Source organism: Ascochyta rabiei, chromosome 8, assembly GCF_004011695.2.
Source record: "Ascochyta rabiei chromosome 8, complete sequence".
Taxonomy (NCBI): Eukaryota; Fungi; Ascomycota; class Dothideomycetes; order Pleosporales; family Didymellaceae; genus Ascochyta; species Ascochyta rabiei.
This window is the reverse complement of record NC_082412.1, coordinates 1,699,811-1,717,391: the sequence shown is the minus strand read 5'-3', so window position 1 is coordinate 1,717,391 and position 17,581 is coordinate 1,699,811. Positions and strand designations below refer to the sequence as shown.

Sequence of the window (17,581 nt, the reverse complement as noted above, 5' to 3'; positions counted from 1 at the left end):
CAGAATCGACAAGTAGTCTCGTGTTGGATGCGCGCTTGAGTGCGCAGCTGATTGGCCCTGGCGCCTGGTGTGGGGAAGACGCTTAGGCGCTCGCTTCGAACGACCGGGGAGCTCCCTGGCGCGCCAAGCTAGGGAAGTCGCGCTCTGACGTTCGTAGAAGCCACGTTCGAATTGCTGCAGGACGCAAAACCATGATGAATACAGCAAACGGTCAACTAGATGGATGCGCAGGGGAGAGGTGGAGGGGGGCACAGCAATTCGGAGGTGGCAAGCAACCTGACCATGACCATGCCAAGAGGTGGCCTGACTATACCTTTCTAAGTAGCTGCCCTACAAAGCTTTGCTCTAGCTATTCTACCTTTGCTGTTTAGTGTGTAAACTTAATACTAGCTCCTGTATTAGCAAGAACAGCAACTACAATAATCAAATTAATTCTACACTTATTAAAAATTAGTTTAGCTATACTGTTGCACAAACTCTTTAGAATCTGTTATTGTTTTAGTAGTGCAGCCGCTGAGTTACTTTTGAATCAATTGAAAAGTAATCTTAGCTTGCTTAGCCTAGCGTGCGCAGAGCTGCTAAATTACTTTTAAATTAATTCGAAGCGCAGAGCCGCTGACTTACTTTCAAATCGATTTGATGGTAAATTTGGCTTGCTTAGCCTAGCGTGCGCACAGCCGCCTTGGCATGCCGCCTCTTGGCACAGTCATGGTCAGGTTGCTTGCCACCTCCGAATTGCTGTGCCCCCCTCCACCTCTCCCCTGCGCATCCATCTAGTTGACCGTTTGCTGTATTCATCATGGTTGCCTGGAAGCTCCAATCCCTGCTCTTGCTCTCCTTGAGGGCTCTCAATGCCTTCGCGCTTGAGGTAAGTTGCCCGCCCGTGCTACGCTGTATGACATCAATTTACTGACCCTCGCGCGTTTAGGTTGAGAATGTCAAGGAAGTGCCTGAGGCTCAGACACCGAACCTGAACGTCAAGATCTCGGCCTCATTTCCCCAGTCCGAGATCTTCGGTGTAAAGCTCATCAATGGTCATGCCTCGGAAGCTCGCCTGTCCATCGCCAACAATGAGCCCAAGCCCATTGGCGTGAGCATCGTTGGTGGCTCGCTGCTCCAGGAGGTCAACGGCCAGTCTCAGGTTGTGCGCAACCTTACTTCCCAAAAGTACTCAATCGAGATCCCCGCCGGCGCAGAAGAGACCGTGCCCTACACCTTCACTACCGACCTCTACCCCCAGGATCTCCGCCTACAGCTCACCGCTATTCTGAGGAACTCTGAGAATGCCGTTTTCACCGTCGCCGCCTACAACGAGACTGTCTCTATCGTCGAGAGGCCTACTAGCATCCTCGACCCTCAGATGTATGTTCCTGCAGATGCAACCCCTTCATTCTATTTCGAGACACTGACCATTGCCATTAGTATCTTCCTGTACCTCGTTCTCCTCGGCGCCTTCGCTGGAACCGTCTACTTCATCTACAACACTTGGATCACCACCTTCTTCCCCCAGAAGAAGGGCCGCGGCAAGGGTGGCGAGCGCGCCAAGAAGTCCTCCCAGGGCTCCAAGAAGGTCGACCCCGCTGAGCAGGTTGCTGTTGTTGGTGCCGATGGCCCAGCTGTCACTTCCGGTGCGAAGTACGATGAAAGTTGGATCCCTGCCTCCCACCTGCAGCGCCCCGAGGCGAAGCGCGTCCGCAGCGGGACACCAAAGGTCAAGCCCAGGGCTTAGACACTGATTCGAGAGTGGAGGAATGTCTGGTAAAACCATGTGCACGCCAGGCTGATGCTGGAAGGAAGCTTGGCTTCAGGTTGCAATGGCGAACGCAGATTCGGTAGTTACGCTTGAACGTCTGGTGACGCGTTGCTTTTTCTGATGCGCCGAGACATGCGTGGCTGGAAACCGATTGCAATGGATCTGACGACATGTTGTACCATATAACGACACCAAAAGCTGGCTGGTCTTGTATACTAGATTAACTATCAAAGAACGCGGTGGGTATTACGTTGTGCTTTAAGTGTTCCTCGTGTCTTCAATCGCTTTGTTATTCTTTCCTCCACTCCTCGAACTCCCCTTCTAGATGCTCTTTGAGCTTCGCAAACTTATTCTTGTAGTTCTCTCCACACCTCCAGCACTTCATATCCCAGCTCGGCCAGTCTCCCGGATGGAACCTCGCACTCCCCTCTTCTAGTGGGAAGTCGTCCATATCCACGAAGAAGCTCGAGTTGAAGCTTAAATAATGCTTCTTGTGCTTTAAACACGGCGAATGCATATCACTACTCATGATGTGTATGTGCATGTGGTTCATGCTTGGGTGTGTATGCGCGCCTGCCTTGATCTCGGACAACCAGTCGCGGCCAGGTGGGAGAAGAGCTTCTCGTTGATCCGCTGGCGGTGGATCGGGCGAGCTCATAAGCTCCTCGAGAGCAGACTGGTACGAAGCGTCTGCGGTGCTGTGGCGACCGTACTTGCGTCGTAGCTCTGAGGCTGCGAGGATCTTGAGGCGGTCGACGCGTTTTCGTACTTCGGCGAGGAACGCAGGGTCGGTAGAGAGGAGGTGCAGCGGGTGCTGGTCGTAGTATGGGGGATTGCGCGGGATGAGGAGGAGGTGTACGCTTTGGAGGTCAGTTTGGGACGTTTGTAACAGAGAATGAGAAGGCCAGCGTACGAGGCTTTTGGGAACTTGTCGTTGATGACCACAAAGTCGTCGTCGTACTCCACAACCAGCCCTTCGGGATTGGTCTCTGGCTTCTCGATATACAAGCCTAAGCCATTGCGTGCGTCGAAGCCTCGTTTTACAGGCTTTGCTGGTGTCTCGGCTGCTTGGGCGGTAGACTTTGGCTTCTTCGCGGACATGAGTTCTGTGACTGCGTCGTAAGTCTAAGTCTGTCTTGGACTTGGTATGGACGTACACGCATTGGTGCGTTTCGCGGTATTAGTGGTTCTCGGTGTTTGAGATGTTGTAGTGCTTTCTATCTCTTCTGCAGTCATTAGGTCAAGATGTTGCTCTGCGGCATTGCTGTTCTTGCCCTTCGTAGCGGCCGCTATACTGAGGGAGCTCTTGCGGCGCGTGCAAGTAACTACAGAGAGCTGGGACTGTGATTGTTGTAATGCTACTCTTGAAAACCTTCGCATCAGAGGACTGATATGTCAGATATATTCAACTGTCCGCATAGAGTGACTGCACTTGTTGGTCATTCGAACACTATAATGAACGATGCTGGTGAGAGCTCAAACTCCAGGTGATGTGGGGCAACTTTAGCCGCGGCAGGGCCGCTAGCCAGAATTTTAGAGCGTTTCCTTGAGAGGACCGCCCCTCCGCATCAATCGATAAGTAAAGATGGCTGCACGACTGTACAACGGTCTTCCTCGAGTGCAAGGCGGCTGTGACGAGCTCGCGACCTCTACGCCGAACGGCTGAGCTCTTCTGTCAGCGTACGCCCTTCCATCGTTCAAACGACTCCGTGATTCCACATCAAATCGACCCGTTCGCTACCCATGGAGTTTGGGTACATCTTTACAGTGACACGTTAGACTGTGACCATGCCGAAGAACGCGCATCCACCACGCAGCAAGCCTGCAAAGAAGGCCCCTCCACCAGAAGACGACACCAGCTTCATCGTCTTCGGCGATGGCAAGCCCAAGAAGAAGAGAGGCGAAGGCTCCGCGCAGGGCGAGGACAAAAGCAAAGGCAAGGGCGTCGCTGGGCAGGCTGAAGAGGGTCCTAAGAAGCCAGACATCAGGACTCTGATTGCTGGAGCATCATGGACAGGCAAGCTACCCGTCAATCTGTTCTCGGAGCACCTGCAGAAGCAGCAGTGGGGGAAGCCGGACTACAGGATAGTAAGATGTTCTTGATTATGGCAGATGAGGTCGATGGCTGACTTGAGTAGCGCAAAGATGGCGACAAGCACTTTGCCTATGCTGTGATCCTGTCGAAGAAGCACCCAAAGACACAAGAAGTCACAACTCTGCCTCCAATCAAAATTCCTGCCGAGCTCGAAGAACCCGCGCACCAGCCCACCGCTATCGAAGCGCGCAACTTTGCTGCCGCTTACGCTCTCTTCCGTGTTGCCAGCGCGAAGAACCTGCACATGATGCTGCCTCCCGTATACAAGGACTTGTGGAAAGGGACATTTGCCGAACTCAAGAAGCGAGATGAGAAGGAAGGCAAAGCTTGGATGTACGAGGCAGATCCTTTCTTCGGCTTCGCTGAACGCGAGAAAGCAAAGGCAACTGCTGCGAAAGAGCGAGAAAAGAAGCAGAAGCAGCGAGACGACGCCCAAAAGGCACACAACCTGAAGCCTGGCATGTCTATGCCGAGCGCCGAGGGCTCATGGATAGGGCCTGCGAAGAACTTGATGAGAGGCTGGGAGCGCGTACCCAAGATTGAGCTGGGTAAGAGGACAAGGCAGCAGGTCGAGCGCCTCATCCGTCGTGACGCTCTCTGGAACCCCAATGGCGTTCAGATGGACGTGAACACCAGGATACGGCTCGAGGACGAGATCACAGATTTGGGTTTCCGTCGAAGTCACGTAGAGGAAGCTGCCGACATTTGCAAGGATCGAGAAGAGATCCTCGAATGGCTTCTGATCCATGTTCCAGAGGACGATCTACCGTCCTGGAGTTTACCTGAAGGCTACGTGGCCGGCGTTAGCATGGCCAGCTCAAACCTCAAGCGAGAGGGGGCTGTAAAGCGCCTCGCGGCAGCAGGATACTCCATCGAACTATGCGAGGAGGCCTACGACATCCAGGGCGGAGACGAAAGGAGAGCAGCAGCATTGCTCCAGGCCCGTCTTCTACGACCAGATGATGACGACAAAGATATTGCGCAGGAACTGGCAGATCTTGCCATCGCAGACGAGCCAGATGTCCTGCCTGAAGATGACCCTTGGGAAACCGAGATGTCCTCCTTGGAAGCGATCTACGACAAACTCTTTTCCAGGCCTTCGCCCACGATGTGCCGCGTTGAGCTTGACATCAAACAGCAAGGGAAGCGCCTCATCCTGCAAGCCAGAAAACCGTTTGGACCCTACCCAGCCGTTGCTCCTATCGTTACTTTCGAGGCAGCTATCCCTGCTTACATCCGGCTCAGCATCATAAGAAAGGCGCTACTACATGCGGAGGAAAATTTCATTGGCATGCCTATGATCTACGACATCATAGACTGGGTGCAACAGAATGCAGGCGAGATTTTCAAGAACCCCGGTCGACTAGCCGACGTATCGTCTGGTCTCGCCGCAGCAGATCATTCAGTGGAGCAGCAGAACCAAGCACGAAAGAGGAAAGACAGAGGTCGCAGGCCAATTGATTGGAAACCAGCAACACTTGCCAGCCAGCAGGTTCTTGCCGATTGGCAGGCCAAGCAAGGCACGCCGGCGCAGCAAAAGATGATGAGTGCCCGACAGTCACTTCCCGCGTGGAGATTGAGGGATGAGATTGTGCAAACAGTCAACAGATGCAACGTAACTATCATCTCAGGTGAGACTGGGTCTGGCAAATCGACCCAGTCAGTGCAGTTTGTCCTGGATGACCTGATACACAGACAGCTCGGTGCAGTCGCCAACATCATCTGCACCCAGCCACGAAGGATCTCAGCCCTTGGTCTTGCTGATCGTGTAGCCGACGAGAGGTGCGCTCGAGTTGGCGATGAGATTGGATACACCATTCGCGGAGAGTCGAAGCAAAAACCTGGCATCACCAAGATTACCTTCGTCACCACCGGTGTCCTTTTGAGACGACTTCAAACGTCGGGGGGAGGCGCTGACGACGTTGTTGCTGCCCTCGCCGACATCAGCCACGTTGTCGTCGACGAAGTGCACGAGCGCAGCCTGGACACCGACTTCCTTCTCGTACTTCTTCGCCAGATACTGCGCACCAGGAAAGACCTCAAGGTTATCTTGATGAGTGCGACGCTGGACGCTGAAGTCTTTGAGGCTTACTTTAGGGAAGTAGGGCCTGTAGGCCGTGTTGAAATCGCTGGCCGCACACACCCTGTGACGGACTACTACGTTGACGATGTCATGCACTTGACAGGCTTCAGAGGCTATGTTGGTGATGACGACGAGTCCGAGAACAAGTCGTTCTCCGCCAATTTGCGTAGCATCGGCTTTGGTATCAACTACGATTTAATTGCAGAAACGGTCGCATACATCGACCACCAACTTGGAGACAAGGACGGCGGAATTTTGATCTTTCTTCCCGGTACAATGGAGATTGACAGAACGATACAAGCCTTGAGCAACTTCTCGAATCTTCACGCCCTCCCACTGCATGCTTCGCTTATGCCTGCTGACCAGAAGCGCGTCTTTTCACTGCCTCCAGCGGGGAAGAGGAAGGTTATTGCAGCAACCAACGTGGCAGAAACATCTATCACAATCGAAGACATCGTGGCTGTCATCGACACTGGCCGTGTGAAAGAAACGAGCTATGACCCTCAGAACAATATGGTCCGACTTGCCGAAACGTGGGCTTCACGAGCCGCTTGTAAGCAGCGTCGTGGTCGTGCTGGCCGTGTCCGCGCTGGCGACTGCTACAAGCTGTACACACGCAATGCTGAGGCTAAGATGTTGGAGCGTCCAGATCCCGAAATCAGGCGCGTTCCATTGGAGCAAATGTGTCTGTCTATCAAGGCTATGGGTGTACAGGACGTCTCAGGCTTCCTTGCTTCGGCTCTTACGCCACCCGAAAGCACCGCAGTCGAAGGCGCGGTCAAGCTGCTCTCGCAGATGGGAGCCATTACCGATAACGAGCTCACTGCCCTTGGCCGGCACATGTCTATGATTCCAGCTGACCTCCGATTGAGCAAGCTTCTTGTCTACGGCGCGACATTCGGCTGTCTTGAGGCCGCTCTCACTATTGCAGCAGTGTTGACTGCTCGCAGTCCCTTCATCTCACCCCGAGAGAGAGACCAAGATACCAGGAACGAATTTAACCGTATCCGCGCATCATTCTCAGACAACCAAGGCGATCTACTTGTCGACCTTCGAGCCTATGAACAGTGGGCCGCATTCCGCAGTAAAGGTGTTTCCGCCCGCGATCTCAAATTCTGGTGTCAAGACAACAAACTTAACCTCCAAACCATGTTCGACATCGCATCCAACCGCTCGCAGTACCTCTCGTCCCTCAAAGAGATCTCCTTCATACCATATAACTACACCTCTACCAGCCCTTCAACACAAGGCGTGTATAACGCCCAGAATGGCAACGATGCCTTGTTGCGTGCTCTTGTTGCTGGATCCTTCAACCCGCAGATTGCACGCATTCAGCTACCAGACAAGAAGTTCGCAGCCGGTATCGCCGGCGCTGTTGAGCTCGACCCCGAAGCCCGCGAAATCAAGTACTTCAATCAAGATAACGGGCGCGTCTTCGTACACCCCAGCTCTACGCTTTTCTCCTCCCAGACCTTCCCATCAAACGCCAGCTTTGTCGCGTACTTCAACAAAATGGCGACAAGCAAAGTCTTTATCAGGGACATTACGCCGTTTAATGCGTATAGTCTGCTCATGTTCGCTGGGCAGATACAGGTTGACACTCTGGGGAGAGGATTGGTGATTGACGAGTGGATAAGATTGAGAGGATGGGCAAGGATTGGTGTACTGATTTCAAGGTTGAGAGGAATGTTGGACAGAGTATTGCAGGGCATGGTGAAGGAGCCCGGGAAGGGTATGGGGGAGAGGGAAAGAGATATCGTGCAGGCTGTGAGGAGGCTGGTCGAGAGGGATGGTCTGGATGCTTAGACTAGGTAGAACTGTTGGATGAGCGACCCGACATTGTCGCTCCTAAAGCTTTAACTGATAATGGTGCGAAGCAAATAACAGTCGAATGCCATGTCTCCCTGATAGAATCTCACCGACTGCACATTGCCTTTGTCTCTCCTCATCCCCTATAGCTAAGGTCATGTTGATTGAGCATGTCAATGATTGTTCCTTTGTTTAATACGACATGCTTTGGCTCTCTTGTACCTGCTGATAAACAGACAGAAATCGCCTGGCCTACTTTTGCATCAACTGAATACCCACACGACATCACCGATTGCTGAGCAACAGTTAGGCAAGACTCCGTTCCCTCTGTCCGGCTAACTGGACATGTCTCACGGCAGGTATTCACGAACATGCTGCATAGCTCTCGAACGCTCACTCCGTGCACACACACACATCATCAAGGCCCCATCAGTGGTCGAACACGCTCACAAGTGCGCCAAAACACCTCCACCAGCAACCTCCCTTGCTCACCATCCCGTCCCACCACACCCACAGCCGGACACTTCCCCCAGACGCACCGAACCCCTCGCACTGTTCAGACACGCGCAGAGCGCAAGCTACGCCGCTCCCGCCTCGAGCTCCAAACCTTCCTGAGAAGCGATCGCTGGCAGCGAGACGCAAAAACCGAGTCGGTCGCGAGCCCACGCGAGAGCAGATTGAGCAGCTTGGCAGTTTGGACGCGGTTGGTGGTATTTAACATATACCACACGCTAAGCCTGGGAGGTGGGACTCTGATTTACGTATGATATCGAGACGAGCGCGACGAAACGTGCATCTTAGTAGGTTGAGGGAGGTAGAGTATAACTACACAGAGCGGGAGCTTGACGAGCTTTTTGGAGTGTTACCAGGGGAGGTGCACGATTTTGAGGAGGATATGGATACTGAGATGTGTGTTGTGGAGCAGTTGACAGAGGAGGGAAGGGTGGAGCAAGCATTATGGGACAGAGAAGAAGCTGAGGGTGTTTGGCGCTATTTAGGAGGAAGCGGTGATGGTAACGATGTTGCTACAACAGCGCGTTGAGCTTTTGCTCATGGCATGGCTTGGGGGCGGAGGGTTCTGGATCCGTATTGTGTCAGTGTGGTCAGAAAGGTGTTTAATGTGAAGAAGGATTGATTGCTAGAAGATAAGGAGAGCGAACGTCTAGGATAGTAATACAATATGTCGAAATTATCGCAAATCTACCATTAATCGTATTACCCATCCCAACCCAATCAATGGGCTCTGGAAGTCGAAGGTCATGTCTTTCGTATTGGAATTTGTAAGGGTGGGTAGATGCACGTCACACGCGCCATCCGCCTCCCTGTACCTCGGCGTTACTCCACCCTCTCCCCTGCATGTGAGCTTGTTCAGGCTTGCTGAGCTTCAAGCTCACTCTCTGAAGCTCCTTCGTCACGAGAATACTCCTCAGGCTGTGGCTTTCCTGTAGTTGGCTGAGCCCATCGCTTCCTCTTGAGCTACCTCTGCTTCCAGAGTCCTTCACCATTTCTTTGCATCGTTTCTTTTCGTATCGGCGGAGGTATATTGCGATGAGAGGTACACACAGGAGGAGTACCATGATGGCTGCGACAATGCCGATGATGGCGAGGGGACTCCAGCCATCTGCATTAGACGAGCGGGCGGGCGGGGCGGCGGGGACTGAGGTTGATGTAGACATTGAGAGTTGAAAGTTTGCGATTTTTCTGATGTTTTTGTGTAGCGATCGTGAGTCTCCGTTATGTGGGATTACGGTTTATTGCTACAGAAAAAATGATCGAGGCTGTCAAGCGCGTACAATAGAACAGCAGTAGTGACTGTGATGCTTCTAGAGATGAAGCTCGCAAAAAGACGATACGCAGCAGATGCAACGAGTGTAAAAATGGCAAGACGAGGATGTGTGGTCGAGAATAGCGTGAACGACGAGGGGTAACAACGCCTTGTCCTTAAGAGCAACACCGAACAACGAACATCCTCCCACTTTCCTATTGCGGATTTGACCATCTGCGAGGGGAGACCTGAAGTGCCTTAGCGTAGTCGTGAACCTTCAATGTCGCACAGGAATTGGTTCACGCTAAATCAGTGGGCGTTTGCAGATGACCAATCAGATCATCCAGGAGCCATCGCTCGCTTCATCTTACGCCCCCCTCGTATGGTTCGAGAAGAGTTCCTCTCTGGATTTGACGAAGTTGTCCAATAGCAGAAATATGTCTCTGAATGTTGGTAGCATTGTTCTGGGGCTCAGAAAGTTGTGTGCGGTTGCGGAAGCGTCGTTGGACCGGACCTGACCGAACCGAGCTTCCATACAAAGCCATGTAATGCTGGAGATATGCCATGGTTGCTGAGCTGACCGCTATTTTGTAGGTTGTTGTAGAGCAGCCATGAATCGCTTGCTAGGTTCCCAAGAGTAACTTCCCTTCCAAACGCATATGGCGCTCAGTTGATCTGTATCGATGGCTTCTCGAGTGTGGGCAACATGGACGTGTCTGGACTCAGGGGCTGTGTCCAAACCCTCATCAAAATATGCTGTAAGCACGATTTTTTGGCAGTGTCCCCTCTGCTAACGCTGGTGACCGCGACCTACCAAATGTACTGTTCGCTTGTTAGTATTTCGTCCATTGAGTACGACATGCCTACACCTGGGATCCGAGTGGAGTAGAAGTTCAATCACTTGTCAAAGAGAGGATCCAAACCATGTAGCGAAGTATGGTCGGATGAGGAGTATGGTCTTGTTGTAGTCCGTACTTCGCCCATGCATTGGATAAAGAGTGAGCATGTCGCAGACCAATCGAATTCCAGACGCTTTCTTTGCGGTGTCACGAGGCGTCTGGCATGACAGCCCTGAGTGGGGATGAAGGCGACACATTGTGTAGTGAGGACTCATCAGATCTGCTGTGACCTTGCTTGGCTCCTGGAGATGAGAATATTATGCCATATTGAGGACGATCAGAGTTCCTAAAGACTGTCAGAGCAGTATATATCACTCGTCCCTTTCCGCGTTATAGCCGGGATGCCGGAATTGTATGTTATAAGGTAAGGAACAAGGAAGGACAACAAAGCACCCGTGTTGGGCCTCGCATCCACAGCGTCGTCCACGACTGCGAAGACCCATCAAGGATCCACGAAAGACTCGTCATCTTTGCTTTGTATGAGACTACCGCGTGCTCGACAACCAATCGCACATTCGGCGTTTGAGTGAAGAGTTCACGAGTGCGAGAGCGAGTTGAATCGCGAGTGCGGATCAAGGATTACATCACTACGCACTAACTCAGTCGGGCTAACACTGCCGTCGTATACGTACTCGGTTATCTACCATATACGACGAGTGCTACAAGTTTCCTTTTGACGTTGCACCTGCAATCTTTCAACCCCATCCGCGCCCCAGGCTTGTACGTCAGCCGTCATTAGGAAAGCCTCCATTCGCTGCTCTCGAGCGTAAAACAAAAGCTTTGAGGCGCTAGAGCTTGATGATCTTCCGGTTCGACGCCATATGTTCAGGGAAGGCGTGGCTGCAGGAGTGTTCCACGTGTATGCTTCAAGGATGCTGGGTGACGAAGTATACTGCCTGGTACCGAGAGTAAGGTATAGTTTTTATGGAGGCTAGTGCGAAAGCGTTACGCGTATATTGTACGGATGAACGCGGAGGGTCTTGGTGTGAACGTTACTTGTTCGCAAGCTGTTTAAGAAGGCATGCACACTCCTTATCTGCTATAGTTATTCAGCTCGCATCGATTCCAATCATACAATCCGTCTACTGCATATCTTTCTCCACGCATAAGCATCACACCTTCACTCATACTTCTCTTCGTTCATTACCTTCTTTTCAACCCACAAATGCACGTCAACATGAAGCAGAACATCTTTTGCCTTGCAGCAACTGCCTCCATTGTCTCTTGCAAGCCTCAATACGGCACATACAACCCCCACGAATGGATCCCCGGTGGTCCCGACGACTGTAAGCCCTGGTGCTATCACACACACTGCCGCCCCTAACAACCCCCAGTCCGCGGCCCTTGCCCCATGCTCAACACGCTCACGAACCACGGTTTCCTCCCTCGCGACGGCCGCAATTTCACCAAGGAGAATGTTGTCAAAGGACTAGGCGATGGTCTCAACTTCGACTCAACTCTCGCCGGCATCATGTGGGAGCAAGCCATCATCGCCAACCCAGAGCCGAACGCGACGTTCTTCACGCTCGAGCAGCTGAACGTGCACAATGTGCTTGAGCACGACGCAAGTCTGTCTCGCACTGACGCGGCATTCGGCAACAATCACGTCTTCAACCAGACGGTATTCGACACGTCGAAGGCGTGGTGGACGGACGAGACGGTTACCGCGAAGCAGCTTGCGCACAGCAAGATCTTCCGCCAGCTGGTGAGCCGGGCATCGAACGACAACTACACTTTCAGCGCATCGACAGAGGAGTTCAGTCTGGGCGAGGTAGCTGCACCGATCATTGCGTTTGGCGATACGAACGTCGGCACAGTGCCGAAAGATCTGATGGTGTACTTCTTCGGTAGGTATCGCATCGTCCTCGGTGACGGTGGGCACTGATTAGCTACAGAAAACGAACGTCTGCCGGAAGAGCTGGGCTGGACTAAGAAGAATCATTCCATCACACTGCAGACCATCTTGTCCACGACGTCGATTGTCCGTAACGCGACGAATTTGTTGACGGGTGGTGGAGCTGCACCAGCAGACCCGCATAAGCGTAGGGACCTGCACAGCGGTCTGTTCTAGGGTTGCACGTGAGTGAACAAGTATGACGAGCCGAGTTGAGGAAGATTGATGGCATCACACTTAGTCATTGATGGAAATGCTTAAGTCTCAAGTAGTATATCATAGTTCATAACAGAGTTATGTTGGGTATCTAGTTGCCACGCATTGGCAAAAAACAAAAGGCCTTTTCAGCTCGCAGCTATAGTGCGTCTGGTGCGAATCAATGAGCCATCAGAGCTGTATACACTTCTGCATACTGATGGTTGATTGGCCGCGTGTCAATGTTGCGGAACCGCATCGCCATACATCATCGACGTACTGCACCATAACACATGACCCGGAAACACCCAAAGGGTTGGTGTCGAGAATATATAGGCGCTGAAATCAAAAATTGGAACCGGCTTCTGGATCGCTTTGAAAAGAAAGAGATTACTGATACTGTGCACACAAGGGCATAACGCGTGATGGCTGCGTGTCTTTAGTATTGAATCCTTACAAAGGGAACATTGCATGTGCGTACCTCATCTTCGTGAGCTCGCATTCAACGTTGTCGCGTTCGAGCTTTGCGCCGCGCATTGTGATCCGGATGCTGAAGTGGTTGCTGAATGAGATGTGAATCTTGGCGTTGGTGGGCTGGATGTCAAAGGCGATCTTATTGAGCTTGTGGAGATTGGCGCTGGTCTCGAAGCTGGGGCCTTAAGGAAGATGCGCGCAGGCGGGAATTGGCTGATTGGAGGCATTGTGGTGGTGTATTGTGATTGCTCGGTCGTATGGAGAGGAGAGCAAAGCTCGGATACGACTCGGTTGACTATTAGCGAAAAAGTTCAGAGGACTGGAAGAACGGAGCAGTTGTGGTTGTGTCTTTTGATGCAGTAGCTGGAAGCGGGAAGCAGCTGTCTTATACAAGCCCAAAGAGTCACAAGCATATTACCGAGCCGTGAGGAGTCACACCTGTAACGTTACCGTTTCGGGTAATCAGGCGATGCTCTCGCGAGGTCATGTTCATCACGGAAAAGTACCCGGACCGAGCCGGCGACTTGTTTTCGTGCACACACAGCTTGACGAGGGGTTATATGCAATTGCGCGACTTGATGGCATCGTGAAGGCGCAGTGTCGGTCTTTCGAGACGAGCCTCCCTTTGCTCCGAGGCAGTCAATTGCTGAAGCCCTGCGCCGGACACGGACGATCTTGTGCCTCAGGCTGTACAACTTTACCACCAATGTGTATGGCTGCTCAACCAGCCAAGGCATTGAGGTGCGTGAGAAGTGTGGACTCCCTGAGGTTTGGTGTTGTGTGTGTTTGACGGGGCTCCACAGTGGCTGTGGCAGCTCTGGGCGGGGATGAATGTGGGGCGGGTTGCGCAAGCTTCGAGCTAGGGATCAATCTTGTGAGGACCAGCTTGGTGTTGCAGTGAACGATCGTCGCAGCAGGTGATACCGAGGTTCTCCAAGCCTGGCAAGTCTGTGAGTATGAAGTCATCACGAGCACCCTTTCAATGCTTTCGCACGACACCTGCGAAAGGATCAACAACCTGTCGCCCAACTATGTACCCTTCGTCCGCGAGGCACTCATTGGCTTCTTGGCTGCGCGACCAGTCGCTGACAGGTCTCTTGTGGTAACTCCACCATCCTGTCCGCCCCACCAAAATCCTATGCGTCGCGCCCACGTCGACCCCAATGACTCAACAACTACAGCCTCAATTGCCTCAAAAAGAAGACAGGTTTCTACTTGCTGCACAGGTCTATCAAGATGGACGCCTCAACGCAGGGCTTTAAACCTCTACAATGTTCCGCGACCGCCTCCCCGGCTCACGGCCAAAAGCTGTTGCCCACCTCCACCAGCAAAAGCTACAGACAAAAAAAAGAGCAGTCTCTTGTAGACTAGATCCTAGACCTTGACCCCCCCCCCCCCCCCATATAGATTATTGACGTGCGACGTATAGCGGACACTCTACTTACTAGCCGCAGCCAAAATCCACCTCCACCACCTGTTAGCAAGAACTGGGTGTCACAATTTGTCAACACCCAGCCTATACTCAAGACTAAGTAGAATAGGAAATTCTATTCACAGCAAGCACGCTGTAAGGATCCTATTAGGATTAGCGTATAGTTCAAGCTAGTAGAGGAGACACACGTTATGTATAGGATACCTAACAAGGACATCTACAACTTTAATAAGACTAGGTTTATAATAGGTGTCGCGTTAACGTCTAAGGTTGCTACTAGCTCTAGCATATCTAGTTATGCTATTGTTATTTAGCCAGGCAATTGTAAGTAGGTAACAACAATTAAGTGTATTAACGCGTTAGGTTAGTCTAGTTAGCAACAATCCTAACTTAAGAAAATGCTAAGCTACGTGCCTTAAATTAATATTAATAATATAAACGTATAAGGTGTAGACAGTATATAGCACGTAGGGGAGCTCTACAGGTTGAGGAAGCTTAATTATTTATATCACAGGCTACTAATATGGTTGAAGAGGCGTCCCAGGTTGACGCTGCACCACCAACGTGTAGCAGATGCCACGTGCAAGGCCACAACAAGACTTAATGTAGAGCTATCTAATCCGTCTTGGTTGCAATCCTTACTAAATTTGACCGCGTGGTTGTGGAGTAATTGCACGCCAAATGTAGCGGGTTTTGGTGGGGTGGACGGGATGGTGGTGTGGCTGGGAAGGTGGTGAGACACGTTATGTCTGCGTCTCAGTCTTCTACGTCGGGACAACAGAAGGCTGGCAGGCGCCGCCCATACAGAATCGCTGCTCATACAGGAGAGCGGCCTATGCAAAACCGCCGCCCACACCAAAAAGATTGTGTAGGCAGAGCGGCCGTTTTCGTAGGCAGCGATTCTTGGAGGGTGGCGGCCGCCAGCTCTTGACTCACCGCTCTGACAACTTTAGCCCCCCCCCCCCCCAACTATAGCCAGCCGCCGCCCAGCAAAATCAGACGCCCAGCAAAATCTCACACTCGAAGCGCCTGCAGGCATCGTCACATACCTAAGCTGCACCTAGCTACACTTGCTGAGCGCGCACTACGCCTTGCGAAATGCAACTCCTGGGCCTGACGGCGCGGCCGACTCAGCTTGGATAAGCGTGAAGTCAGCCTTGCCTGGTTGAGGCCATCAGACACCAATGATCGCTACTACAAATGCTGTAACAGGAGCGGGTTCTACTGAGGACTGTGGTCGACGTGAGGACACACCGCCGGTGGACGACAGCTCAGACGCCAGCTCAGACGTTGGCTCGATAGAGTCCGAGCATCCAGGGCGGCAATATGGACCTGATGGCACAATAGATCTGGATCGGATCCGCAACTGGCGACACGTCTGCCGCATGAGTCACGGATCTGCTTGTAACGATGACTACAAAGAGGCGTTGTCAAAACAACTGCGCAGCCTCATCCTGATTGACGTCGTAGATGGCTGCCTGGTTGAGTCGGGTATATCAGTAACCTACATCGCCTTGTCGTACGTCTGGGGCAAAGTCAAGACGGTGCGGTTGCTGCAGTCAAATTTCAACGACCTGAAGAAGCCTGGATCTTTGCGCAACCTTGCCGTCCCAGACACGATCCGCGATACTATGCAACTCGTACTTGCGTTGGGTGAAAGATACGTGTGGGTCGACTACTTATGCGTCGTCCAAGATGCGGGCCCGGCAGAGATGGCCAAAGTGCTTGGAGCTATGGCTTGCATATACGCGAGCGCCGACTTCACCCTTGTGGCCGCTGGAGGTATGGACGCAAGCCACGGGCTGCCTGGAGTAGGAGGTCCAGCTCGGTTACGCTTAGCTTCTGACCCAAACGATGGACACTTCCCGTTCGACTCAGTGTGGGCATCTCGTGGTTGGACTTTCCAGGAAGCGGTGTTCTCGCGTCGACTTTTGATATTCGAAGGTACTGTATCCTGGGTATGCGGACGATGTCTGTGGCTCGAGAAATCGAACGATTCGCCCTCTATAGATCAGAACGTCGTGTGGCCTGCAGAACGCAAACACATCGGCTACCCCATGGGCATGATGTCTACCGTGTCGTCAATGCCGTCACTGCGGCTATGGGGTCAGCTAGTGGAAGACTATTCGGCACGCAACCTGACGTTCGACGGAGACATAGTACGAGCATTTGCAGGAGCAACTGAAGTTATTCGACCTACGTTCCCAGGTGGCGTAATCCACGGATGTCCACGGTTCTTCTTCGACATAGCACTACTCTGGCAGCCCAGTGCCGCTCTGACACGCCGCGACGATCAGCCAAGTTGGTCCTGGTACGGCTGGAAAGGCGAGATTGGTTGCCTCACAGAGTGGTTTCCGTTCTATCCGGGAGTTTACAGAACAAACCAGTATCGGCATTGGAATCCCATGGCTACATTGTCGCCGATCGCAAAATTTGAGGTACACGGACAAATCAACACATGGATGAACGGCTTCTACGAGTACCAAGCCCTTCGTGCCTCTTCTGAAGCGGCAACGCCAAAGGGATGGAAGCGACATTCTCATCAAGAGGCTGACTACTTCACGCACACTTCGTCTGAAGAAGACAAGTATACGTATCCATTACCTGTAGTTGGCGAATTCGAAACTCCCGTCGATGCTGTCGACACCGCCGTCCTGCACTGTGTTGCACCCAAAGCCACCCTCTACTTTGGAGCGACAATGATGAAGGAGAGGACAAACTACAGGGAACATGTCCGTCATCGGTTCGTACAGTTGTTGCACGCTGACCAAGTCATCGGGGCGCTCATCGTGACCAGTGGGATAAGGCACAAAGTGGCGAGAAATACCTTGTGTGATGTTATTGCCATTTCGGCGGCGGAGATTCACCACTCTGATCGGCTGAAAGAGGAATCTGATCTGTACGCACATATGTGTGAAAGCGTCTCTACACAGCCTCGCTGCATTTCAAGCTATTACAATGTTATGTGGATCATCTCGGTGGGCGATGTCTTGCATAGGAAAGGCCTTGGTATAGTTGAAAAGGTAGCGTGGGACCTTCTGGGATCTGAGACTGCTACGATCAAACTTGGGTGAAGTTGATTACTTTGAACTTATCTTCACGGCACTCATGCTGGCAAGCTTGACTTTTGCTCTTCTTTACATGACCTGGATACGGACCATAGATGAGTTGGTATTTGGTCT

General features: G+C 52.2%; 7 protein-coding genes across 8 annotated transcripts, besides 4 other annotated features; 4 read left to right on the top strand and 3 right to left on the bottom strand.

Moving 5' to 3' along the window:
• Window positions 1-799: 799 nt before the first annotated feature.
• EKO05_0005528 (Increased recombination centers protein 22) lies at window positions 800-1,729 on the top strand (the record flags this gene model as incomplete). The annotated part of the gene is made up of 3 exons (XM_038940220.1): window positions 800-868; window positions 929-1,362; window positions 1,423-1,729. 3 exons carry the CDS (start codon window positions 800-802, stop codon window positions 1,727-1,729), a joined length of 810 nt encoding a protein of 269 aa, XP_038798541.1.
• A 313-nt stretch (window positions 1,730-2,042) lies between these two features.
• On the bottom strand, window positions 2,043-3,133 carry EKO05_0005527 (uncharacterized protein; the record flags this gene model as incomplete). Its single annotated transcript, XM_038940172.1, has 3 exons — window positions 2,043-2,613; window positions 2,667-2,865; window positions 2,911-3,133. 3 exons carry the CDS (start codon window positions 3,131-3,133, stop codon window positions 2,043-2,045), a joined length of 993 nt encoding a protein of 330 aa, XP_038798540.1.
• Window positions 3,134-3,541: 408 nt separating this feature from the next.
• EKO05_0005526 (RNA helicase) lies at window positions 3,542-7,737 on the top strand (the record flags this gene model as incomplete). Its single annotated transcript, XM_038940196.1, has 2 exons — window positions 3,542-3,841; window positions 3,892-7,737. The coding sequence occupies 2 exons, from the start codon at window positions 3,542-3,544 to the stop codon at window positions 7,735-7,737; spliced, it is 4,146 nt and encodes a 1,381-aa protein (XP_038798539.1).
• Window positions 7,738-9,041: 1,304 nt separating this feature from the next.
• On the bottom strand, window positions 9,042-9,416 carry EKO05_0005525 (uncharacterized protein; the record flags this gene model as incomplete). Its single annotated transcript, XM_038946015.1, has 1 exon — window positions 9,042-9,416. The coding sequence occupies one exon, from the start codon at window positions 9,414-9,416 to the stop codon at window positions 9,042-9,044; it is 375 nt and encodes a 124-aa protein (XP_038798538.1).
• Window positions 9,372-9,395: a tandem repeat.
• Window positions 9,417-10,942: 1,526 nt separating the features above from the next.
• Window positions 10,943-10,974: a tandem repeat.
• A 607-nt stretch (window positions 10,975-11,581) lies between these two features.
• On the top strand, window positions 11,582-12,475 carry EKO05_0005524 (uncharacterized protein; the record flags this gene model as incomplete). The annotated part of the gene is made up of 3 exons (XM_038939999.2): window positions 11,582-11,690; window positions 11,739-12,251; window positions 12,300-12,475. The coding sequence occupies 3 exons, from the start codon at window positions 11,582-11,584 to the stop codon at window positions 12,473-12,475; spliced, it is 798 nt and encodes a 265-aa protein (XP_038798537.2).
• A 257-nt stretch (window positions 12,476-12,732) lies between these two features.
• Window positions 12,733-13,030, bottom strand: EKO05_0005523 (uncharacterized protein; the record flags this gene model as incomplete). Its single annotated transcript, XM_059636621.1, has 2 exons — window positions 12,733-12,922; window positions 12,975-13,030. The coding sequence occupies 2 exons, from the start codon at window positions 13,028-13,030 to the stop codon at window positions 12,733-12,735; spliced, it is 246 nt and encodes an 81-aa protein (XP_059492604.1).
• Window positions 13,031-14,440: 1,410 nt separating this feature from the next.
• Window positions 14,441-14,772: a mobile genetic element.
• Window positions 14,758-15,141: a mobile genetic element.
• Window positions 15,142-15,583: 442 nt separating this feature from the next.
• Window positions 15,584-17,473, top strand: EKO05_0005522 (uncharacterized protein; the record flags this gene model as incomplete). 2 transcript variants are annotated; one of them, XM_059636620.1, is made up of 2 exons in its annotated part: window positions 15,584-17,131; window positions 17,197-17,473. In XM_059636620.1, the coding sequence occupies 2 exons, from the start codon at window positions 15,584-15,586 to the stop codon at window positions 17,233-17,235; spliced, it is 1,587 nt and encodes a 528-aa protein (XP_059492603.1). The 2 variants fall into 2 exon arrangements, with proteins under 2 accessions (XP_059492603.1, XP_038798536.1); XM_038946014.1 differs by having other exon boundaries at window positions 15,584-17,473.
• Window positions 17,474-17,581: the final 108 nt, after the last annotated feature.